Source organism: Neopelma chrysocephalum, unplaced genomic scaffold (genome assembly GCF_003984885.1).
Source record: "Neopelma chrysocephalum unplaced genomic scaffold, ASM398488v2 Primary Assembly neopelma1_88, whole genome shotgun sequence".
Classification (NCBI taxonomy): domain Eukaryota; kingdom Metazoa; phylum Chordata; class Aves; order Passeriformes; family Pipridae; genus Neopelma; species Neopelma chrysocephalum.
The window spans coordinates 2,022,550-2,049,793 of record NW_020897750.1 but is presented as its reverse complement, the minus strand read 5'-3'; the positions used below and the strand labels follow the sequence as shown (position 1 = coordinate 2,049,793).

At 40.0% G+C, this 27,244-nt stretch overlaps 1 protein-coding gene across 3 annotated transcripts in view; it reads right to left on the bottom strand.

The window, feature by feature from the left end:
• Positions 1 to 27,244, bottom strand: part of NR3C2 (nuclear receptor subfamily 3 group C member 2) — a 205,211-nt gene that overhangs the window by 41,020 nt on the left and 136,947 nt on the right. For all 3 annotated transcript variants that reach the window (XM_027692691.1, XM_027692690.1, XM_027692689.1), the window contains one exon: positions 14,308 to 14,424. In XM_027692691.1, coding sequence (XP_027548492.1) covers positions 14,308 to 14,424 — 117 coding nt within the window. The remainder of the gene's footprint in view (positions 1 to 14,307; positions 14,425 to 27,244) is intronic.

Genomic DNA, 27,244 nt, shown 5'->3' with positions numbered 1-27,244 from the left:
CTTGCTGCACCACAGCTACCAAAGGTACAAGCTGCCAATTCTCCCCTTGAGGCAGCTGTAACAGCCTTTGGGTAGACTCCCCTCTGAGCCCTCACCAAGCATTTCCACCTTTGTATGGATAAATGCTCCATTAAAATGCCAATTTTTCCTCCTCTGAATCTTTTCATCGTGTTTGCCTGGTGACTTTGTCTCACTTACTTCAATGAACTGACATCTGTTCTCATTAGCTATTTTACTGCTACCACAAATAGTGTTTCCCTTCCCCCCCAATCTGTTGTATCTTGACATATATGAAAATTTTGAGCTATCTTGGTACAGACATTTTTTCACTTAAGTGTCTAGCACAATGGGAAATGAGATTTTGCTGAGAAATTTCTAGACAATAACACAGACTTTATATAGATACATACACAGACACACATATGCATGGAAACACATGGAATAAAGTGCAAAGCAGGAATGCAAACGAGATCTTACAGCACCATCCCATTCACCCTACAAAGTGCACTCAGGCAAACACCTTTCTTCAGGAAACAGAAGAAACGAGCAAGACAGGATCCTAAAGCTGATTACCCACTCTGGGAAGCAAACCACTGATTTTCAGGTAGAGCTGCGGTGGATGAAGAACCTCTAAACGTGACCCTGAGTGTTACAATCATAGAATATCCTGAGTTGGAAGGGACCCACAAGGATCCTCGAATCCAACTCCTTTTGTGCCATATGTAAGAGCAAGGATAAGGTACAAATCTGGGAGACACACAGACAAGCAGATGAGTCACTGCTTTAACTGGATAAACCAAAGGGAGGAAGTAAATGAAAAGCAGCTACTGAAGCAGGGGACGAGTTGTACAGGGACTTAAAAGGAGAGCACAAGATCACTTTATCATGTAAGACAGACTACCAAGAGGACTTCACTTTTGCAAAGCAGAGGCCTTTCAAGGGTGATTTTTGCAGTGGCATTTGGGATACGCTGAAGCGACCAAGTAGTCTGCCTAAATACGCAAAGAAAGGAAGACTGCAGCTGGTGAGGAAGAAAACAAAGGTCCTGGCTTCACACAGCAAAATAAATTTTAAAATCTGTTTCTGACAACTGTGACCCAGAGGAGACTGAAAGTGATAGAAAATGCTATCACTTGCTGTTGAGCCTGAGAAATCAGTAGTCTAATTAACAAAGCAATGAAAATTTCCCAGTTTCTTATCCTTCGCCAGCAGAAGCAAGCTTTTACTGGAGAATAAGCTGAAAACCAATGACTGAATTCAGCAGAATGAAATGGTAGGCATAACTGAAACAATGACATAGTTTGGCACTGCCAACATCATTCACAACTGTTTACTAATTAATAAGTAACACTTTAATCTGACAGGATTGGACAACCTACAGACAAGAAATAAACGTGAAGTCTGATCTATGGAAATGTTACATTTTATTTGCCTTTGGTCAGACCCTGCAAAGATCCAGGCCCATCCAGAAATGTAATTCTTGTTCTTGGTTCACATTTGATACACCAAAAAGGGAGGCACAGCACGGATGAAAGAAAGAGCTTCTAATGTACATTTTAATCCACGTTAATTGAACACTATTTTCATTGTGTTCACTTAAATGTATTTTGGTTCTCTATTCTAGTTGAATTTAAACTGCTAATAAAACAGACTGTAACTAGGTCAATAATTCCTGCTTATTACTTTGCTTGCTTATAGGACAATTTCGGAAGTGTTTGCATTTTGTTTTGTTTGGAACAGATTCTAATACATGAAGCAGTGCAATGCTGCTCCAGCACAGGACTGTAAAGCACAGAAACAATATATCTGAAAAAGTTTATCCTATTGCCTTGAGCAGGATCAACCGTACTTTGCCCAAGTCAGTATGTCATTAATCTCCAATAACAGGAATTCCACAATATCCCCAATCTTCCTCCAACATCTAACCACTCAGTTTTCTCCCAACATCTCCCAATTTTGCATCATTTTTTCTGCAGTAAAGTTGATTTCTCTTCATCATTCCCCCAGTGGCCATAAAGAACTTACCATTCCTGTCCCGTTTTGCAACACTTTTTGAATTGACTGGTATCATGGTCTTCTTAATATGTTTCTCCCTTCTACACTAAAATAAAATTAGTTTCTTCAACTCTTCCTTACAGATATACGGTTTTGGGGTTTTTTTCCTCTAAGCTTCTTATTATCCTTGTTCTTCCTTGGGCAGTCTCTAGTCTGTATACATCTTTCTTCAGGCACATGATATGAAAGTTCAGGAAGGAAGATTCAGTTTAGTTGTTAAGAGAACCTTTCTAAATGTAAAGCTCTGATGTGAAAAAAAGGAATAGGTTATCAAGGGACACAGCAGATACTTCCACACTGAAAAACTTTGAGAAGAGTTAAGAGATGTGTCCTTCACTTTAGGAAGAACATAGGCACTGCTAATCCCACCACCCAGGACAGAAATGTAGGTGACAATTTTGCCAGGCTACCCCACCCCCTCCACCCTGTCCAGAAGTGCTGAAACTAGACACAATCATCAGGCCCACACTTGCCAGCTCTGACAAGGAACAGAATAATTCCTTGGTATCAAACAAGACTTGCCTATTTTTGCAACAATTTTACATCGCCAACTCTAAATTTAACTTAAAATCATCACACAACCGTGCTCCTTTCTTCACTGCAGTCCCTCAACAGCTGCTCTCAGGTATCTCATTTATTCATACCTCCACTTGTACTTCTCAACATCACCCTCTGCACTGCACCAAAAATGCCATCATGTTGGTTGGTTTCAGACACTAGAACTGAAGATGCTTTTGAGTTCTGATTCTGTCCACAAAGGAGAATTTCCAGATCTGTAGATTTACGTATTTGCTCTCTACTTCATTATACATGTAATTACTAAAATTACTAGTAGACCAAGAATGAACCCCAATAGGACCCTACCTCAGATGTCCTTTCAGTCTAACAACAAACCACTCACACCTACTTCAGAAGAATGCTATTTTCAGTAACTATGTGCCACTTAATGAGAAATATAATATTTTAATGAGAACTCTGCATTTCCTTCTGATTACACTTATGGTTCGAGATATCGAGTGGTGAAATACAAACACCTACAGGGAGGTGGCACCTCACACCAGTGCTTGCACAGAACAGATGCTATTCCTCTGAAGTGCGCTGCCTTGTACACACAGGATTCAGGACTGTGGATCCACAGCCACAGAGATCTGCATGCAGGGATGGCCTTTGTAGCATGAAGATGGCACAGAAGATGCCATCTCGGTTGTCTCAAAAAAACTAAGGTGAAAGCCCAGATCAAATATTGTGAATTCTGAGGTCTGATTCGATTCAGGTTACCTACCGGTCTAACACATGGGACAGTGATGTCCATGGAAATTAAGAAGGCAAGGCACTGAGGAGGGTTTGGGTAAGAGACAGAGGGAATTAATCCCTTTTTCAGTTGTGTTGAGCTTCAGGCTTGGCATTTGTGAAGAGATAGCAGGCAAAAGTGACAAAAGAAAGCTGAGATCCAAAGTGCATTTTACAGGAATATTTAGGTTGTCAGGGAAAATGTCTAACACATTTGCTTGTTTCTCAGCAATCCTCAAAGTGATAATTAAATGAAAAATAACAGTTTCATAGGGGTACTCCTCCCTGTGTGGGAACAACTTTCACCAAATGCCAATTAGTGGTTTCCTGTTAAAATCAAATCAAGCTGGTTTTGATAGAGCTTTTTAATGAGAAATGGATAAAGTATGAAAATTTTCCTCACATACATTTCATACAAAATCCCAAACTGACATAACAGAATCTCACAGTTAACATTATTGGTATATAAAACTCCCTCTTGTATTTCTTCATTAATTTCAAAAGAAATGTATTTACTAAATATTTAAATCATCCAATAAACAAAGCCTTAAAAAAAGCTTACAAAAGAAAATTGTTAATGATGTTAATGAAAGCCAATCTTAATCAGTCCTTTTCAGATGCTCCCAAAACTAATTTTTTACTTATTCATTTTTCAAATGTATGGCAAATTCAATCATTTTGGAGCTAAGCGTTGTCTACTAAATGCATCAGTGGTTTTGACTATTTATCAAACAGATCTAAAGACAGGCAGTAAAATGCCAAAACAAATGTGAAGAGGAGGTTACTTACAGCTCCAGTATTTGTCACTTACAACTCTATGACACCTGTAGCAATGAAATACCGGCAGCTTGAACTGCAAGCACTGGTAATAATTTGATTAAAAACAAAGTTAAGGAAACTTTGGAGAACAGATTTTGAAATCTTCCACCGTACCAGACTGAATACTCTTGGCTATGATTACTGGTTTCTGCCTTGTGCCAAGTGACAACCTTCCCTCCCAAGACACCCATTCCCGTCCAACCTTCTGCAGGAGTTCCTCATCCAAGTCTCTCTTGCTTTTATTTGGGTTGATACCCAATGCTAACTGTGTTCCACTATTTATGTGCCTTTCATCCCTATCCCACAACACAAAGACATCTTGATTGCCCTGTTACAGTCCTGTAGACACTTACCATGCGTAAAATTTCCTCTTTGTATTTACATTGGAGACACGGGTTCTCAAGAAGCTATTCAGAGTTCTTTGAAGACATCGACAAAGAAACTCTGCCACAGCACCTCTCATTCCATATCTTGAGTGCTCACGCTTCCACTCTATGTTAAAGACTGTGCCATGTTTTTAACGCTTCATTTTTGTTCTACTATTGCTAGAACTAAGCTTTGTAAGTGTTATACTTCCCTCTGTGGTCTTTCTGGTTACGCCATAACACACCAAATTCTCCCCAAGTAACAAAAATTTCGAGATCCTTTAATCTCCTCACCTGTATGACTTCTATATCCCCAGTTTTTATTAACTCAGATTTGTCTCCAATGGCCTTACTCCAAATACATTCAGTGCTGCTGGCCTGTCTCTCATCTTCTAGAAATTCTCTACCCCACTTCCCAGAACAGCAACGCTACCTGTGAAATACAAGCTGGCTGTTCATCTTCTGCAGTCATCTCAGCCATATTTTTCACCATCTAGTTCATGATTAGTCATTAAAAAAGAAAAAAGGAGTATAACCATGTTAATCTCCTGCTTTAATAAATCACCCTGAACATTACTGAAAACACCCTGTATGTGATATCAGCCACTTTTCCAGGGAAAATGCAATTCTCCAATGTTATCCTTATATATGATCTGGAAAAACTGACGGCAGAGAACTACAAAGGCTGCTTTTTGAGACAGGTATGCTTGCTGCATCTCACACTTATTTTAGCAAAACACAGATGCTAAAAATGGAAAGCTGTCCACTTGGGAATTGGTGGGGAGGAAAAAGCAGGAAACAAGATTCAAAACAAAATATAAGTTTCTAAGGTAATTGTGAAGATGTATGAGAAGACAAGGGGAAAGAACAACAGGTTCATGTGCTAAGGCATAATCTGTAATTGAATAAATTTTCCTTGTGACATCGCTGGAGTAAATCACATCTCTAGAGTCAATTCGTCAATTTAAAACATGTGAACTGCCAAAGTAGCAGACAATCAAAAGAGCAACACAATGTCAGAAGAATAAGCGCACGGCTTGCACAGCCTTAGCATCACTGTTTCCTCAAAAACATACTCTCACACAGAGCATAGACATACAGAGTAGCTCATACAATGAGGATCAGTGATGTCAAAATCTAAGAAGGCTTTTTGTACATTGAAACAACATTTTCACTTTTTTAAAAATTTATTTTATTTTTAGATTCGCACACACATTATCTAGCTTAACTCCACTTACCTGACATTAATCATAGTCTGGAAGAGACCTGGGAGAGTTGCATGATCTATCCTCTTGTTCAGACCAGAGCCAACTGTACCCTCATCACTTCACTCAAATGTTTATTTGCTCTTTAAGACACCCGATGACAGACTCCAAATCTTGCCCAGATCATTATTTGAGTGCTTCCCCGGCCTTACAGAAACAGAAATTCTACATTTTTAATCATCATTCACAAATGATGATTTCCCATCTCCTCACTTGCATCTTCCTTGCTGCTCATGACTTCCTGTCCTGCTTTTCACAGACATAGAAAGCAGATCATCTCCCTTTTCTCTTTACCAACGCTTGTTGATAAAGCAAAACTTGTTGTCCTCCTCTTCAACCCTCCTTCCAGCCATTTTTCGACTAAACAATACCAAATAATTCAATCTGTCCCCACCAGTTCAGTTCTAAAGGCTATTGATCTCCCTCATCGTCCGACTCCAGGCTCCCCTGAATTGGTCCATTCGTTGGAGGCAACAAATGAGGGTTTTAACAAAAACCACAATTCAGCACATAGACCATACTTTGTCCAAGGTTGTGTCAAGCATGGCTAATTAAGTCTTCCATGCCCTCTTACTCAGGTGGAAACTCTGTTAAGCAATGGCTCAGCAGAAGCTGAAAGGACAAGTTCCTCCCGCTCCTACAGCTTGTCACAGTGATAGGGAAGTGAGTAATGGAAATGAACAACCAGAGACCACAGGGAGAGGTTTCAGAAGGGTTCTGGTGATAACCAGCAGCTCTGGAAAGAGGAAGGGGAGACACAGGCAGGCTTTCACAGCAAGGACTACACTTTAACTGTGGGGAAGATTGAAAAGGACATGGACTTATAGCACTGTGGAAGGAAGCAAAGCATGATAATTTGGTGATTCCGGGAAAAACAGAATATCACCAAGAGCTGTGCGTAACACATTTTGGAAATGCTGAAGCACTCTGGTCTACTCCAGCACGATGAGGCAAAGCAATAAACAGCAGTGTTATGGGCTTGCTTGCTTTTATGGATCTGTATGAGGAACAAAGTTAAATAAAAATTCATTTCAGATCCTCAGGAAAACAGGCTGTTAAATTTAAATATCCTGCAGAGAGGTGGTGTCCCAGGGCAGGGAGGAAAAAGGGGGATCAGCCTTGATTCTGGGGAGTCAAGAGGTCACAAATCTCATCTACCCCAGGGTGCCTCCTGGAGGTGAAAGCTGGAGCCCTGACAACTGACAGAAAAGCTCAAAAGCTGATGGGCACTGCACAGGGGGTCCAGGCAAGCCTGCCAGGGAATGTCTGGCAGAAGGCATCCAAAAGAGCCACTGCTGTGCTTCAGTCCTATCACCCAACAACAGCACAATGGTGGGAGACGGTTTTGCACCTCTTCTGGGAGGACCTGAACCTTCCTCTCAGAAAACTGCAATCACCCATTTCTATCTTGTCTTTTGAACCAAAGCAAGACACCATGGTACAGAATCTGAAGCGCTGGGGAAAGAGTGACCTCTGAGCCTGTACAGGGAGTGCTGTGCAGTACCAAAACCAGACAACACCCCACAGAGCCTCCATGCACTGTACTGCCATGTGACACAGGCAGGCTGGGACACGCACTCCCAAGCAGGAGCCCAGGAAAGTTGCAGCTCCTTTGCAAGGCTGGCAATCAAGGGTGTTATGTCGTGAATGGTACGATGGAGAGTCCAGCAGATAAAACAGGGAAGTCTGGAGTTCAGCAGACCCACGCCAAAAGCCTGAAAGGCTGTTCCTGGAGCAAAGACAAATGTTGCTGGCAGCTGGGCGCTTGCAGAAGGCAGAGCTGGAACCAGGAAAACTTGCAAAAACAAAGCATGAACCTGATTAGGAGCTTGATCAAGGATTGCTGGATGTGAGCTGTGTGCTTTCAGACGAGTGCAGTGCGCCTTCTCAAGTTGCTTTCACATATGAAATAAAATCATCAGTGAAATGCCAAGTATAAGGACACACTTTTAATATTGCTTTTAACTGATGCCCGAGAGATTACTCTGACATTACCAGTCTTCTTAAAAATTCTGCATTTTTAATCATCATTCACAAATAGTTTCTTAATAGTTGTAGCAAGTGACTGTTCTCAATTATCTAGAATCACAGAATCATTTAGATTAGAAAAGACCTTTAAGACCATCGAGTCCAACCATTAACCCAACACTGCCAAGTCTACCACTAAACCATGTCTCTAAGCACCAGATCTACACGTTTTCTGAACCCTTACAAGGACAGTGATTCCACCCCCTCCCTGTTACAATGCTTGACAGCCCTTTCGGTGAAGAAATTTTTCCTAATATCCAATCTAAACATTGTATTCATGAGGATGGTTCAAGCTGAAAAGTTAGAAGGTCACACTGAGAGCAGGGTAACAGCAGTAAAACATGGAAGATGGACAAAAGAATAGGAAAAGTTAATTCCTGAACACATTGGTTGCTACAAGGTCTTAAAAAGTAGGACTCAGTTTTTTTTGTTTTTCTTTTTTTTTTTTTTAAAGATATTCACAGGACGTGGGGTGGTGATGCATACCAATGATGATCTAGACACTGGCAGCTACAAGTACCACAACTAAGTTGTCCAGCTAAAATGCAAAAAAAATTTACATTTGCTTCACAAAACCCACAAATTACTTTAACATACTGCTGATAGAAATTTCTTGGAAGAACTGACACAAACTCAGCTGAATGTTCAAGTTAAAAAGAATATTGACTAGATTCCCTCAAAAGAAAATGCTACATAATAAATGCAAATAAAAATGCATTAAAGTTAATGGCATTTCAAAATACTTTGCAGTTAAAGCCTAAATGAAAACATAAAAGTTAAACATACATACACCAAGTTGCTTGTGTCTTACACAGAGGGGTTTATTTTCCTTTAAAATTTATGAAATCTTGGTTATCAGAAATGTTTAAAGAAAACCAAGAGGATGCATTTTTGCTGTATTTCATTTTTTCCTAGTTTTCAGTTTTCTAATACTCAGATTTCCCCTCTTCCTTTTCTCCCTCTTGCTATCTTTTTTTCTCAAAAAGATAGGAACAATGATAATAAAAGCCACATAAGCTCCAGTAACTGAAAATAATACTGCAGTCTTAAATCCCTACTAGTATGAGTTATTAAATAGAAAACAGAAAGCTGGCAAAAAGGTGAAGTACTGTATCTTATTACTGATTCTCTCATTTAACCTGTTTTTCAGATTATTGAAATATTTTAATGTATAAAAAATAAGGGTATCTGCAAGTGAAGACTACAAATCACACACAGCATGTTGTGCATGAAGTGTCTTACATATGTAAATGTATGCAGACCCAAGACTCAGATTTCACAGGCAATCTCTGCAGACAGAATGATGAACTATGTAATTTGCAAGGTGAAATCTATTTTATGTCCCTTCGAGATCCACAGGGTCCTTCAGCAAGCTGCTTCTCACTGTTGTGGGAGACCAGTGCTTGTGAGTCTCAGCAGTGCCTCATATGGGAGCTGAAGCAGGAAAGGACTGCAGTCCTGCATGGTACTGACCTTTCCCCACTTTCTGTCCCCTCTGCACACATGGGACATCACATGGGAGAAGAGGGATCTTCTCTGATCACGCAGCAGAAGAGGGAGGGATGCCTGGTTACTACGTCACATTGGAAGGGCAAGGACCAACCTTCCAACCAAAAGGGGGTGGTGGTCCCCTCAAGTGACACCCTATGAATCATTTCCATTCTCCAGGCTTCAGCACAGAGCGTGGCACACAGCAGGAACGACACCAGGAGGCTCTGTGCCACCCTGGTTTCAATGTGATACATCCCAGGGACTGCTGCCTTATGGGATGCTGCTGGTGGTGGCATAAGACACCATGCTGAGCATCAGTGTGCGTCTGGGGGTCTCATCATGACACACCCCCCAAGTGTTACCATGGAGACAGACACAACTAAGGAACAGCAGCATGAGGTGGGAGTCAAATGAAAATGTCTCGTGCGAAAGCGAGAGACTCGCCAAATCCGATCACAGCGTATGCTGGAAGAAACTTCCCAATTCGTGAAGCCATTCTGGTCCATAATTAACTGAAAATTAATTACAGAATCTTGAAAAGAGCAGAAACCAAAAATGGGCCAGCATACCTTCATAGTGCAGTTGCTCACTCTGAATCTCTTCCAATAATTAAGCCTAGCATATGTCACTGGAGTTAAAAAAAAAGGTAACAAAACAACAAACAAAATATGATTCCCAAAAAAGTTTGAGCCCTACTTGCTGAAGGGGTATGTCTGTCTGCAGTGCACACACATAGTTTCTAGAACGAGGAAGATGATTTAACATGATACTTGGCAACTTCAGCTTTGCAGAAATTACAGGTTGCAGATGCTTCTTATAAAATCAAAACAAAAATTGAGAAAATAAGATAATTAGGTAAATTATTTGCTGACTTGATGAATAATTTTCTAAAGATTATTAGAGGATATAAGAGCTTGGAAAACACTCCAATTTTTCAACAAACAAAAGGAGGAGGTAAACAATAAAACTGCCAAATTATTTTGGCTGAGTTTTCATGAAAAGGTGTATTTTGTATCACTGAATTGCATATATTTTTTCACAAGGTGCTTAATCATGGCATGCTGCCACCTATCAAAATAGTCTTTTTTTTAATTTAGAAAAAAAATTTTAGCATGCTGGGAAGTAGAAGATATGCCATCAAAACAAACCTGTAAGACTGACAGAGTACGAAACCACTCTATTTTACTATTTTAAAAATATTGAGAAAGAGCATTATCAAAAGAGAAAAGAAAAAAAAACTAAGAAAAAGATCAGCAGATTAATCAGAGATAGTGCAAAAATCTGCTGCAGGAAACATGGAAACACTATTTCCTATTTGCAGTTTTCCATTATGGAGATTAATATCTTCAGTAACAGTAGGAAGACAATCTCAAACCGTCAAATTACAAAATTTGCCTCATAACCCCCCCTATTTCAGTAACTGGGAGGAACTGGGTGGGTGGCAGCCTGGGGTCTTAGACTTCCACCTGTACATGGGGAGGGTGGCAAAGGAGAGTCAAGTTCCTTTCCAGCCTAAGGGAGACAACGCCTTATTCCCCAAGGCAACATTTCTTTTCGATCAACTGGAGGCTGGGGTTTTATTTTTTTCCCTTTTTTAAAGAAGTGGATAAAACATCATAGTTACATACAAATGGAAAATAAATGTCCATGGCTTCAGCAGCTTGCACACATTTCAGCCCTGAGCTATGCTGATGACCCTTTTGCATATCATCTTACTCTATTTCTCACAAATCAAAGCACATTGGCACCTCTGATATGGTTTGGGGTTTATGTTTACATGTGCTTCCCTTTGGAGGGTGAGAGCTTAACTCAGATCTACTGCACGGAGAGCACAGCACCATGCAGGGTAACACAGCTACTGTTACAGTATTGTGCTGCAAAGAGGACTTAAACTGCAATTATAAATTCAGTTTTCTCCAGCTCCTTACTGATCACACAGTCTAATAAAATACTTGCCCATTTTGCTTGTAAGTCCAAGTTAGAAACAGGTAAAAGCCCATTTTCACGAGTAATGTATATTCTTGGCAAAACTAGGCTGACCACATGAAACTACAATCCACAATGTAACTTCATAATAATCTGACCATACTCATTCTATTCAAGCTAATTATGAAAAAATGTTATATGATATCAAACCTTGGAATTTTATATGAACATTACTGTTTTCAAGTACCCATTGATACCTCTTCTTGACATTTCCATCTCCTTTTCACTTCTGCTGATCAGCACCCCACATCAGAAACCCCTTGCAACAGCACACAGAAGGTCCCAAAACGAAGCCTGAGATGCTGTGGATGTCCAGTGCAGAGCTCACCACCAGAGACAGATGGTCTAAGCAGTAAAAGTCCTTAAACTACCAACATTTCCTGCCTTTCCTGCCAGAGCTGGAGTGGCTCAAAGGCTGGGAGGTCCATCAGCATGATTTGGCAGCCCTTGGGGTTCTCATTCTCTAAACAGTAATGGTGCCTCTGGGCTGCAGGGGCTTTACCTCTCCCTGGCAGCCTCTCCCTCTGCCTCCAACCTGCCCTTTCCATCCTTGACCACACAGAAGGCACTGCACTGACACCCAGAACCGTTCCCCCACTGTCTCATTCAAGGCAGTGATTGGAAGGACCTTCTCATGCCATTTTAGCTCCTTTATGTGGCATAAAGGGGTCAAATTAGGAGTGATAATTTCACCTTCAGTTTCTCTATGTGATGAAAATCACCAAAACAGCTAAACTGTAAAGCTCAACCACATGCCAGCTGTACACTGCAGAGACAGACCTGGCCTTCCAGATCATAGAATCACAGACTCACTGAGGTTGGGAAAAGACCTCTAAGACCATCAAGTCCAACCATTAACCCAGCACTGTCAAGCCCATCACTCAACCATGTCCCAAAGTGCCACATCTATGCATTTTTTGAACATTTCCAGGGATGGTGATTCCACTACTTTCCTGGACAGCCCATTCCAGTGTCTGACCACCCTTTCAGTGAAGATGTTTTTCTTGATATCCTATATAGACGTCACCTGCACAACCTGAGGCCATTTCCTCTCATCCTGTCATTTGTTACTTGGGAAAAGAGACTGACACACACTTTGCCACAATCTCAGGTAGTTGTAGAGAGTGATAAGGTCTCCTCTAAACCTCCTTTTCTCGAGGTTAAACATCCCCAACTCCCTCAGCCACTCCTCATCAGACTTGTGCTCCAGACCTTTCACCAGCCCCCTTGCCCTTCTCTGTACACACTCCAGCACCTCAATGTCCTTCTGGTAGTGAGGGACCCAAAAACTGCATTAAAGGCACATCACTATTTACAATTTCCAGCAGTCTACCAAGCTCCAACACAAGGGAAGATTTTTCAATGCATTCCTCATTTACAGCATTCCAGTCAATATAAGAAAAAAAAAAAAGGCAATCCCCTGTAGCAAAGTTTCCCTCCTGCCTTGCTTTTTTGCAGAGGATGCTGCGTGAACACGTCTTTCAAAACACACCAGGACATCACAGCGATGAACTCATGACGCTGTAGACAAAGTGTCACGTGCTGCTGTTTTGGAAGGTTATCAAGTCCAATGGCAGCCCTGTGTTTTGCTGAAGGTCTAAGCACATATAGATCTTGCAGGAGCTCCACTGGTGCTGCACAGGGCACATCCAGGGAGGAGGCCCTGCACCAGCTGCTGGTGGGAGGCAGTAACATTTCCAGCACTCCAGAGAGCTGACTTTCCTGCTCCACACATATTTTCAGCACTATTTTTTGGAATGAAGGAGCTACTACCATGGAGTTTCTGCTTCCTCAAACAAAGGTGCATTCTGTTTCCCTTCCTAGATTCGACAGTCCAGGTCAAAACCAAGGGAAAGCCCCCACCTCTCCAGTAGGCACATTTCCCTTGGGAAAAAGAAACAAGGGGCCCAGAGGGCAAGGCAGTATCTCAAAACTGGGAAAGGGGTTGAAAGAGATCTTAACAGGGCTACTTTCCCCAAAAAAGTAAGGTGTGGCTTGTTTGAGTATTTCTGCAAGGAGACAAGACAGAAAAAGAAGTCTACGAGGAAGGATGAGGTACCAGGCAGCAGGCAGGAACCAGGATTTTGCATATAACCTAAGAAAGACAAGCAGCTAAATCTGTCTGTAGAACTAAACTCAGGTGCTAGGAGAATAGATCCAGGAAGACAAAAAGCAAATTGTCAGATAGGAAATGATACAGGAAGAAATTAATATGTCCATGTTGTAATTTTCTGTACAGTGAAAACACTCTAAGGGAAGGGTCACTGTGCATCCGAGAAAGGACCTGCAGCATTATCCAAACCCCTGTTCACAGCCAACATAATAAACATAAGAGTGGTGGGAAAAAGGGATGTGTAATACCATCTGCTCAGATGATGGCTTGAAACATGATGCCCACTGAAGCACAGTCAGAAAGGTGCAGACATTGCAATTGAAGAATTAAAATAACAGAGAAAACTACTATAGATTTTGTTATCATACTGTTTTCAAAATACTTTCGAAAATTAATAAGAAAAATGTTTGCCTTTTTTTCTTGGTACATGAATGATGGAGTAACATCATCAAAATTATTGCATATCCCAACAGTCACAGAAATAAATCCACAAAAATTCCGAATAAGCAACAAAAAAAGTTGAAAAGTTTCACCATGTGCTTATTTGCTTTCATGATGGCGTAAAATGTTTTTCAGAATTCAAGAGAATGCTCGCCACAAAAAAAAAAAGCATGCGATACTTGAAACCTTAACACTTTTAGCTTATGACATTCCACTAAAATTACTGTCATCATAGAACACCCACTTTTCTTTTTTTTTCTGGGCCATAAAATACATATCTCCAAAACCCGATTTAGAACGACAATTGAGTTTATCAGCTGTTAAGCACTTCTTCAGGATAACTCCACCTTAAACTTTTGAGATTATGCAGCTGCCAGAACTGTAAAAAGGCTGCACATTTCCACTGTTTTCGCCTAATCAAATTAAGAGACCAAACTATTAATATTCTGCTTACCTCCTAAATTCATTCCAGCTTGCAGACATTTCTGTAATCGACAGGCTGGGCAGTTCTTCCTTCGAATCTTATCAATTATGCAGTCATTCCTTCCCGCACACAGGTAATTGTGCTGTCCTGAATGAACCAAAAATAAAACGCATTATTAGAGGATATATTTACATAATTTCAATTTGTTCTTCTCTGCTGTTTTGCAGTCATTTAAAGATTCTTATTAATGAAGACATTTCAAATTTCATTCTTTAGCCTTTCCAAATGATCTTGGTGAGTTGTCACAGGCCTTTACTAGGAGCATCTCTTAAATTCAGGAAAAAGTTTTGGTGTGTCACTCTCAAGAAAGATCTCATTACCTTTTTTTTCTACACAGGACTGGAGTTTTTCTTTTAGTGAAAAACAAACTATTAGTTTGAGGTTTTTCAAATCTTTTTACATGTGCTGTATCACAAAGCACTCTGACAACTCTAAATTTTGGTACATTCTCACACTCAAGAAGTTCAGGATATAAAGCAGAAATGCATAGCAGGGGTTAACTTTCCCAGTATATTCCACTCTCTTCAACGAGTTCACCAAATACTTGATTGCTGATTTAATCAGTTACTTTCTATATAGCAGAAGGTTTCTGAATGGTTTACCAAAACAGGCTTAAAACACAACTGTATTATTTCATTTCTGTAAAGCCCCACAGAAGCACTCCTGAAGAAACAGCAGGTATTTAATGCACAACATTTAGCAGAAGGGAAATACATGGCAACCAGGGAAATAAGCTGGCATTTGAGAACTTGGAGACTCAAAAGGCATTTCACTCCATGGGAGGAACATAGGTGGAGCAAACAGATGCAGTGTCTCAGGCAAGGGCACTCCCACGTGGACCTTTCAAAGCTTGGTGCTTGAATTTGATGCAGAAGAATAAAGGAAGCCAGGAGGGGTTGGTGTAGTGTGACAGCAGAAGCGAGAGCAGAAGATTATTTTAGGCGCCTTGATCCAGCGGTGGCACACAGGGATCTGGGGTGGCCAGAACAAATGTGCAGAAACCCCAGAGCTGTGAAAATAATGCTAAAGTTGACGCCAATGACTGAAAGGAGCAGGAGCTGTAGGAGGGGAGGAGAAGTCCAGGCAGAGCTCAGGAGCAGAGCTGCACTGTTACGGGCAGGGGCCGATGTGTGTGGGGAGGGGGAGCAAAGATGTAGCTTGATACAGGGACAGAGCTGCTGTAGGACAAGAGGTATAAAATATGTCTGCCAAGATATTTTCCACAATACACATATGCTTCCCCAGGGAAAGACAAAGAGAATATTCACAGGACACAGGAGACCTGGTTTCTGTTTTGGGTTCTTTCAGGAATTTGCCTTAAAATTTCAGATAAGTTGTTTTATACCTCTGCACCTGACTTCCCTTCACCCTTACCCAATGTTATCTATTTAGACAATGAACTGAAGCTTGGGTTGTTTCTTGAACCTCTTGACTGAGCACCTCCCACAAAGAAAAGCAATCTTATTTAAGTAAACTAAGTGTTACTGTAGTATCACAAAGGTATCATCATTTAGATGATGCTTTAGATGTTTAAAGAACAAGCAGATGAGGAAATAAGAGTTTTATTAAGGGACTTTATCTAGCACTGTGACACAGATGAAAAAGAATAAAACTTAGGCAAAATAATTAATGAATAAGTTACATCAGGCTTAAAATCAATAATACAGTGTAGTGACAGCACCAGTATCTATCAGCTGGTTTTTAAGCAGGCCTGCTAAACAGGAAAAGCAAAGTTCTCAGCTAATCACAAAATGAAAACCTGCTCATCATACAATGTTTATTTTATGATGTGATCTACACAAAATCAGATACACACGAAAAGAATCAACTTCATTCCTTTTGCATTTTTGCTCTGTACTGACTTGAGCACATCTCCCAAAGAACTATCATGCAGACAGCATGAAAACAACATTAAAGGAGAAAACAAAAGCATTTTAAATGATGATATACAGCATAAAGGTGGTTTATATGCCCCTAGAAATACTAGCATACTATCTTTTTTGGGGGGGGGACGGGGGGAATGAGGGAAAAAATGGTTATTTTCTGCCAGGAATGCAGGTACAATTGCTCAGTGCTCGTACAATGTCCTTTGTACATCACAGAGTACTGCAATACCATTTTTAGGTTTCCACAGGCGGGTGCAGGCTATTAATATGACAAGTCAGATCTCACACCGCAAAATGAACCCTATTGCAGAATAACCCTGAAGGTAGTTTGCTCTACAAAACTGTACACCTGTTAAGTCAACATTTTTCACTATTGCTTTAAAAAGCTAATGGGTTTAATAAAAAGAAGTTAACATTTATGTACTGCAGAATAATGACTTGGGTTGCTTTCTTAAATATTGTGGAAATGCTTACTTGATTCATATACTGTCACTATGTAACTTTATAAGAAATATTCCCACAATAGCAAAATATTCCATAAGTCTCCCTTCAAATGATTTAGGTAGCCTACAATTATTGCTTTCTGACCTATCAACTCTAGATCAGACAATTTCAGAAAACGTAACTTAGCAAAGGTTCATCAATTTTTGAATCATGTACCTCTGAGTACTAATGTATGGTTCAAAATCTTGACAGAGTAGGTATCAGATTCTTATCTTTTGCTTTCCAAAAAGCAAACATCAACTACTCAATTTTTTTTTAATTTCAAAAAAAAAATAATTAAATAATCTCAGTCATCTTAAAGCTTACATTAATGGAAGTAACTTGAAAACCCTTAAAAAACAGAACAGATCAACACTCCAGCAAACCCTCTATGCAGAGTACAGCTAAAAAAAAATGGACAATTTTTCAGTTAAAAAGTTTGCCATCTATAATGAAAAAAAATGGCTTCAGATTTCCATGCAATCAAGTATGGTCTGTTTAAAATAAAATCAATCTTGTAAAGTAAGTTAAAGCAAAGACACTCATAATGAATCAGTACATCCCATTTGTGTAGAATGCACCTCTCCAAGGCCCTTCAACTTCAGAATCAAACCAAAAACCCACATATCTGAAATTGATGCAGCACTCTTAAGACCTCTAGGGCTCTTCAGGATCTCAATGAGGTGATGGAGCCATCCTGAAAAGAGGGTAATGTTCTTGTGGTGTTAGATCTCCAACTTTTTCAAGAGTTGTATTGATCTGCTTGTGCGGTTTGTGTTTAGCTTAATCCAGTTGTTCTTTTTATCCTGTTCAATCACCCACAAGTAGGCTGGAAAGTGACAGAGTAGGTACCGATTCTCATCTCCCGTGTGCTAAATGCATTAAGATGAAAGTAATTTTTATATATGCCATCATTAAGTGCACTTACATGAGCTAATTCCTGTTCCATCTAAAATACTGAGTTACAAAAGATGCAAGGAAAATTTTCTGTTCAAAATAAATAATGAATAGGTACTACACAGTTACACACTACGAAGAAAGGGAGATCTGCCCTGTTAGCAGTAGAGCTACAGGAAAATTGAAGCTTACATCTTCCAGGTTATTGTGCCACTACATACTATGGAATGACACATCCAAATGTACGCACAAAAACACTTTAATGTTTCTAACTCTCTCACCTCTGAAGACTCTCTAATTTCCTGTTTTTTATACAAAAGAAAACAAAAAGGAAGTAGTCATGAAATTCAGCCTTCCCTCTAACTGCATTTTCTTGAATAAGCAAAATTCAGCATAAAGGAGGGGAGAAAAGGAGCCGTTCTTATTTGGCCGATGAATTAGGCTACAGCAGAAGTTGTGCCTTTCCCCATTACAGAACTCCACCACAGTGATTAAGCCACCAGTCCCAAAACTTGACTTGCTAAGATAAACTTATGTACATGTGCAGAGCACTGATGCACTCTTCAAGGGCGGCCATACTTCCATACAGGTAAGGCTGCAAAAAGAGCAGGATATAGATATTTCTTGTCAGTACCATTTCTGTTACTGTCTATGGCAAAATTAGAAAATTACAGAAATTTCTGAAACATTCCACATGTTTTATCTTCCTCCTAAAAATCCTTTTTTTCCCCCCCAACTTCTTCAAGTCAGAGTCAGGAACGGCAAGTCATTAACTAGTATTCCACATTTCTGCTCTCCTGTTAAAATAGCAACTACTATGATCAAATGTTAAATTTTGCAAGGAAAAAAGGTATAGTGCTGGAAGAGGATCCAAAGACTGTTTAATTCAAGCCCACTCATGGAAGCATGATAAGACTAGTTTCACAGTTCAGGTAGGGTTTTTCTTTTCTTTATATTTGTAATAAAATCTGAGGAAAGGTATTCTGCAACTTTCCTACAAGCCCTACATGATTAGGCTAGTGATTAGCCATACTTGAAACTGTCTGGTTTTAACTTTAAATTTCATCCAAATGGGAATACTTTTTGCAACTGAGACGTTCACACTTCCCCTAAGACATACACAGTAATAGATCACCACCTTCTCAGAACAATCTCCTGCCTATCAAAAGATTTATGTTCCCCATCTCTTTGCTGGACTAAACAAATCCAGTTCTCTCAATCTTTCCTCATAGGTCATGTTTTCTAAATCTGTCGTCATCCCTCTTATTCTCCTCCAGCTTCTTTCATAAAACAGAGAGCATTTTTCTTGCCGAGTTTCACCATCACTAAGGCCAATAAAATGGTTATTTCCTGCATCTTGCACACAACAGCCCTGCTAATGCAATCCTGGACCAAAGCTGGCCTTTGGCAATGGCATTAGGCTGTTGACTCATGCTCACTTGCGTGCCACTAACAACCAGCGCCTCTCCTGCGGCACCGCTGCCTTCCACGCGTTCTTTCCTGATTTTACCTGGGCAGGCAACTCTCATTTTCCCCCTCTGCTAGAGCTACACACTCACTGCAAAAGCCAGCGAGAAAGGGAGGGAAAAAGTCCAAAATCCACTCCGCATACAAGGTCTGAAACAGAAGTGTGCTTTTGGGTCCCAAAACAAAGACTTGATTGAGGAAGCCTCGCAAAAGGGCAGGAAAGTGAGAAAACAGGAGTGGCAGCTGAGGACCAAACGAAGCAGAAGTAGTTTGAAAAAAACTCCCAGCTTTTAAAATAGTGTCTCACTGAAGCACATCAAAACGCATGTAAAATTTTCCTTCTTCCTCCACAATGAGAATTAATCCTTTGACTCAGAAAATTGCAGGCAAAATTGTCTTCTCCTTGCAGGCTGCCAGAAAGCCAAGCCTTCTTCCAGGGTTTGAGGAGAGAGCAGCTGGAAGCCACCTCCAGGCCCTGCTTTGCAGATCTGCACTTAAGAGCTAGAATCCCTTTCAAAAGCAACTTCTGGGCTGGAATAAGTGCTTAGCTTCTCCATATTTCCCAACTTGGAAGATTATCTCCGCAATAATAATATGTATAATATTTCTTCTTTCTTAACACTGTTCCTTCCCTTTACCCACCAGCCTGTCAGACTGCACAAGCCCAGCCTGTGCATCCCTTCCAACCTGAGCTACAGACCTTCCCTGCTAAAGGAAAGACAAAGCAAACATGCTGCAGAAAATCACCAGGATTTTCTGAGGGAAGTCTCTCACCTCGAGAATATCTGGTCAGCAAACAGAAATTAACATCGGGTTTTTCTGCTTTCTTATATAGCCCAGATGAAGGGCTTTTCTTCCTATAGCAAGAAATCACATAATTTGCACATCCTAACCTCTTGTTTGTGCTCACTGTGATGTGCTCCTTTCAACCAGCTCCGAAACCCTTGCAGATTTTGTGGAACGGATGTTGCCTCTGTATCCATATAAGTTCTTTCAATTAATAAAAATAAACTATTTCTACTCTTTAATGGCCAGTATACAAATAAAATTACTGCTAAGACTTGCCACAATTATTTTCCATACACAGAAAAGGATTTCCTATTTGACAGGAGTTGTATCACACTATCAAGAAATAAACTGCATATACCTGAGGTTTTTATTTCCCCTTCTGCAGCAGGCAGGTACTCTCAGATAGATCAGCACGATAAGCACGATGATGAATCTCTTTTCAAATTTCAGTTTTCACAAAGCCTCTATTTCTTGCAATTAAAAAAAAAAAGAAAATGCCTGCTAGTCAATGGAAATCAGAGCTACATTTTCATTTCAAAGGCCCATTTGTTACACAGTTAAGGGAGTGTTTTCTGGTTTTTTTTTTGTTTTCTTTTTTTTTTTTTTTTAAGCAGTTGACAACTGCCCAGCAACAGCAGCCTATGTTTGCAGTCACTATTTTAGGCTACATCACATGTCAATTACATAACCTTGTTTTACTGCTCTTGAACTGGTTCGAACAACCTGGGAAACAGATTAGGGCAGTCCCTCCCAGCCGGCCCATCCATCCACGTGCAACGGCGGGACCCGTCCCCCACCACCGCTCCAAAGGCTGCACCCACGGCGAGTCCCTCTCTCCATAACCAGTTACTTATTGCCAGACCCACCTGAGACATTGGATAATTAACTTCCTCAGCTCTGTTTAAACCAGTCCAGTCTGACCACGGCAAACTAATAAACTTGATTCCTCATGCTGAGATTGATGTGTAAATTCAGAATAGGCTTATAAATGCCACAGCCGTGGTACGGGACTTAGATATGAACATTGCCCCTTCATTTTATACAGCAAATGCTCAGGGTTTGTATTTAAGACACTGAATCTCAGGGTTTCCCAAAATTCAGTCTGACTTCAGGGTCTATCTCGCTTATTACTCCACAGCCTCTATCATTCCCAGACGACATGCTTTTTGGCTGCAGACAAAGGCTGATCTGACAATCACTCAAGATGACAATACTGGTCTATCATTAACATTATTGAACTATGCTTATAGCATAGGTATAAACTAAATCCTTCCCTGAAATAAGAATTTAGAGCTTTACCTCCTTTGTAATAAATTAGAGGCTTAATTAAAATTTGTTTTTACTTTGGCAAAATATTCATCACATCTGGGATATTTCCTGCTTGCTTCTCATTCTAAATTACCTTCTGCTACTTCTAGATCCCGAGATATCTTTCCGTTTCTTTACCCTGTTATCTTACTGGATTATTTTTTAGCTACCATTTTAATGATATTTTCATAAGTCTCCTTACTTTCTACTCCCCCCTCCTTTTTCTTTCCTTCAATAAAATTTATTTTCCAACCATTTTCTTTACCTACTTTCATCCTCAAGACTCTTACCCCTCCCCTGTTCTGTAACTCTTTCTTCAGTCTTCACATTTACCTTCTAAATGTATTATTTCCTCCATTCAGCCAGTAACTGGTGATTTCATATGGTACATTTACACTTTAGTCAAAGGTATGGCTACATCTGATTTAATATACCCAAGCAAAGTATACTAAAATTACTGATGACAGGGATAAAAACAGAGTGTTAACAGCACCATTTCCTGCAGGGTCTAGAAACCCCAGTTTGGGCCTATTTAAAAGCACAGGCACATCCGTTGGTGCTCCCAGATGAACTACCAGCGCTTCCTCCAGCAGTGACCACAGATATAAAGCTGATTCCCCTTTTTTCTGGAAGTGGAGCAAGGAGGCCTGTGTTCCCTGATGCTTAATATGCATAACACTTTCCAAATTACCATACTGCTATGCACTTCCTGTGTACACCAAAGAGCACAAACTCCAGTTTTCTGCCAGTTTTGAAATGGAGACTGTTGCCTGCTCCTTCACATTCTCCTGAAACTTGCTTTCACACTGGGCTGAGACCAGGTTAACAAAAACAATTGGAACGGTCTGGTGATCCTGGCAAAGGAGACGGGAGTCATCAAAATGGTTCTCACTCACTATTTTAAGCAGACTGAAAGGGCACCGATGAGAGGGATCAAGGAGGGAGAGGAAATTTGGCAAGGTAGCATGGGATGTAGCCCAAAAGAGGCTACTATTTTCTGCAGGAGAAACCATCCAGCAGGGATGAAACCTGCTAACGACAGTGAGACAAGTGATCGTGAAAGTATTTGTAAACACACCACATTTGAGGTCCATGTGCACATTTTCTTATGCCATGCTTAGAATACAACGCAGAATTTTGAAAATCCTCCAAGCCTGTGCCCGGTGCTCCAGCCATCCTGTTATCCAGACAGACTGAGCCACCACCTCATGATATGCCCCGAACTGGTCCTGAAACCATCCCCAGGGCTCCCACTCATCTCCACAAAAGGCAGAACTCACTCTAACCAGCCATATCAACAATCGGTCACAGAGGACAACCAGGGCCTCCCGAAATCCAGAAGACCTAAGTAAGCTTCCAGTTCAGCTTGTTGAAAGTCTGAACACAACCACACAATGGACTATGAGATAATTCCCTTTTCATGTGGTCAGAGAAACGCTGAATGATGCTAGACAGCACAGAAAAGGAATAGGAAAAGTATCTGATCTTTGCAAAGCATTTCCGATTCAGTGAGATCACACAGCACTGGAAATCTGTTTAGAAGGAAAACCAAGGAAAAATATCTACAAATACCAAAATAATCCTGTTATTGAGAGAAATCATTTTGTTTCTGTTTTGAAACTAGTTTTCAGTTCAATTGCTTTTGATTTTAGATTATAATGGATACAGTGATACTGAGAGTGAGAATTAGAGCTTTAGAGGATGTTGTTTTGACAAAAATCACACATCAAATGCTTTACAGCATTTTCTCTCACAGCAAGTTTCCAAATTTCCACTTTAGTTTAAATTTTAACTGAATATTTTTGAAGTCTTTAGATGTCGTTATCTGCAGAGTAGTGCATGTGACAGAGATCATGTTGCATGCATGATGTCTACTTTTTCTTTCCCATGCTAAAAATCTGATAAGGCATTCCTGACATGCTACAAATTTCAATGCACTTTAGTGGAAAATTTCAACATACAGGAGACGGTCTAAAAAGTCTGGAAAGACTTTTTAAATAAGCATCATGCAAAAATCTTAAATTGCAACTGAAATGCCCTTCCGTTTTTGCTGATAAAAAGTGGCCAACCAATCTGCTACACTCACATACGCGATGTAGTAACCTGCTCTACAAATAGCTCACTGTTACAACTGGATTTCAGGAAGTACACAGTGTAAAATCAGATTTGTGTGAAATACCAAGTTCATTCAAGGAAATGCTTGAGAGGGTGTGGGGGGCGTATTCTGGAATATGGAGTGCTAATTCGTAATGTAAGGATTTCTGAATGACTCTATGGCTCCCTGAGCCATGATCCTTCAGTGAATACTATACTGAAAATATTCACCTCTACAAAATTATTTATATTTGTAAGCATACATGAGGCTGAAGCCTGTTACCCTCTATTCATTCCTTCAAACTGCTTAGTTTGCCCCACCATCCTCCTGCTGATACTTTCACGTATCAAAATGTCTTTGCAGCAATAATACAGAACAGGCAAACTAAGAGAGAACTTCTCGTTGGACAGACACAAAAATAAGATGCGTGACATTATTCTGTGTTTTTTCAACTCCATTTTATAATTTGCAATTCAAGGCTGACTCCACTAAGATGCATGCTATTTATATAAGATATTACTAGAAAAATAGGCAGTTTGTTTCACAAAGTAAAACTTTCCACAACTCTTGATCTCCATGAAAAAATGTTCTGTTAATTTTTTTTTTTACACTAGCTACCCTTTGGTTTTTGCAAACATTCTGAAGCTCAACTCTGCTATGTTCTTGCATTTAGCATGCTCAGCAGATCATAAATTTTATTCTGTGTGAATGACACATTATCTTCAAAGCATATTTTTCTCTTGCATTTTTCATGTACAGTTTACTACAGCTCAGTCTGGAAATATGCTAAATTTATAATAATGAATATTATTATGTATAATAGCAGCAATTTAAAATATTGCCAGCACATACGTTGACAAATATTTTCTTCTAGAACCCTGGTCAGTAATAATTTTCTTTTAAAGGCTGCAAGCAATACTATCACAACAGAGCCTTTTAGAAGAATCTCTTGAGATCCCAAACACAGAAATGTTGACCAAAGTAATATCAGATGCTCACCAAAGTGAACTTAAAAGTTCTCTGCATTTGTTTGCTGACTTTTTGAGAAGGGGTCTGTTTTACCCTTTGCAATATGTACTTGTCTGCCTATTTATTTTCTTCTTTTTCTCTCTCCATTTGTTTGTTTTTATCAGGAACCTCAGCTCTCTGTTGTCCAGATGAATCTGAAGAAATACTCAGAAGGAAGAGGATTAGGGGATAGTAGAAAGAAGATCTGACAATTATAATGAAATTTCACAGTATGTTTACTGTTAAAATAACAACCTAAACCAAAAGGTGTAAATTAAGTAGCAGAAAGGGTATTACACCAATTACGAAGGATTTTCCAAGTACCACTCCCCAAAGCAGGTGCAGAATTTCAGGGCTGGGGAGCCATAGGCTCTTGTCCACAACACCCCTGAATGGGACCTGGAAACATCTCCTTCACCCTTTCATTACTCATCCAACCTCCAGAGGCTGAGAAAAGTATCACAGAGCAGCAAAAACACTGATGAATCAAAGGTTTGTCTAATTATCCCAAATTTTATTGGAGATAATCTCACAAGTGACAGCCCCAGGACCCCCTTCAGCTGGGGATGCTGGATCTGACACCTCGGCCGTGGCACCAGCACCAGAGTGACTTCAAAGCAAGAGCAAAGCTTGCCTTTCAGTGGCAGCTGCCACACTGGGTGCAGGACCCATGCCTGCCTTACTGCACCTTTTCAACAGGAATCACAATTTGCTTTGCCACAGAAATATATCAAGTAGTGACCTGTCATAGTGGAATCATCCTAGGTCCCGAGTAACTGAAGCCATAGATTACTTGATTTGCATCTGACATTTTCGACATGTATAAAGTTGCCACTGGAAGTTAAAAACAAATAGACTAGTCACCTTCTTTTAAAGCACACAAAACTTTTCAGACACATAATTCATATGCCAGAGTGACACCTTGAAGGGATCAGACTTTCTTTTCATTATAAGGGAACGGATATTCAGGTAAAATTGATTATGTGAAATTTCAGCCTATATGATGTCAGTCACTGAAAACAAAACTGAAAAAAAGGGGCATAGGACCACAGGAAAAAAGGCATCTTGGGGCATAAATACAATACCACCAAGACATAAACCCAATCTTTTCATTCTGCTTTCAAAGATCATTTTGCTGAATTGCTGAAATTGCTGTTTCAAAATTTGTTGTGCTGGGTGAGAACTAAACAATTAATATATAATTTATATCCAGAATTCACCCCTGGATTAGGGTAACTGCTCCTCCATGGTATGTATCCTCGCCCCTTGCATTCAATACATTTAAGAAAAACAAACCAGAAAACTCCTCAGTCTATTCAAAATTAATTTCATAATGGGCAGGTCTGAACACAGATTTCTTAGAGTTCTAGTTCAATTTTCATAATTAAAATCCTGGTAGTGCCGAGCAGATTGGATTCATTTTAGTTTCCTGCAAGTAGCTATTTAATACAAACTCACGTGAACTGAAATGTCATTGCTTACAAGAAGTGTATCAACAGCACAAAAATACTTTGGAATAATCTTCATAAAATACAGCCATTTTCTCATTAAAGGGACAGGAGCCAGCCACTGTCAGAGTCCAATTTCTTCAGCAACAGCTGGTGGATCTAAGGCTTGCAAGAGAGGTCAGTGAAGGAAAGGGATAATGAGGGTGGTGGTCACTTGGTGTAAAGCCATAGTATGAGTATTTTTGTATTCTATAAATGGTGAGTTTCACTACTGGCATCAAAAGCAATTGTTTTATCTTGGGAAAATGATAGTGACTAAAGCCAAAATCCACTTGTCTGAAACACGTTTTGTTAGAAAAAAAATTATAAAATTTGCACTAAGAAAAAGGAAATTTTAAAAAGGTCGCTAACATAAAAAAACCCAATCTGCCTTCTACTTATGTCAGATTTCCTTGTGATGTATTGCATCCCAATTTATAATTATGAGAGGATAATCCAGTTCTATGCTTTTCCTTATACATTCCAAATTTGCTAGGCTCTGTTTTGCCATCTTCAGAAGTAACTTTGAAACTGCCAGGCAACAGCATTAAAAACCTCCCTGAAAAGGTACACCGAAAACACACGAAGAAAAGATCAAAATGAAAATTAAAAGCAGATGCACTTTATGTACTAAAAGGTTTTTCCACTTTGATAAGTGAATTATAATGAAGTGTGGCACCATGTTTCATACAATTTATTAATCCAGTCCCACTTATTTACACTCTGAAACAGCATAATGATTTCAATGTTGGAGCACAGCCAAAACTCACATGCAGAAATAATTAAGAAGTTATGTGGAAAGATTGGTCTTCGCTGGTTTTCAGGGGGTTTCCAAAGAGACAGACTGACTTTCAGTTAACCAGAAGACCAAAGTTAAAGTAGCTGTAACATGAGACAAAGTGCCGAAGATGATCATAGCAAAGCTTCTCTGGTCTCTGAAAGAGGCAAAGCATCATCCCCATGGGCTTTCTAGGGCTGCCTGAAGGTCCACACTTTCTCTTGCACTAGTGTTTTTGGTAAGGCAAAGTTGAAACTAGTATAAGAGTACAAAGCCATTTATACCTGTACAGTCAAGCAGAAGACACTGCAGGATAGGAGTGACAGTGCTTTACCTCTGTTTTACCCAAGTTTAGATGTCTACACCAAGTAAAAGGGGAAATCAGGCCGTCGGTGTACGAAATCCACCATTTCTTTTCAGAAAAATATAGTGCTGGTTGGCAGTTCCCTCCTGGGCACAGCGTACTCCTGCTGCCTCTAGGAGCATCCTTACCCCTTGTAGTTCCAAGGTAATGGTCCCTGAAGATGTTGATCCACCCAGCAGGTCATGAATACTTACTTTAAAGGATGAAGTACACAAATATGGAAACACCGTTGGGAGATGCACCCATGCAGAAAATGTATTTTATTTATTCAGTGATGCACAATGCCCAGTTCATTTTAAACACTACATTTCTCATCCACTAACCTCTCTTTACTCCTATTCCTCA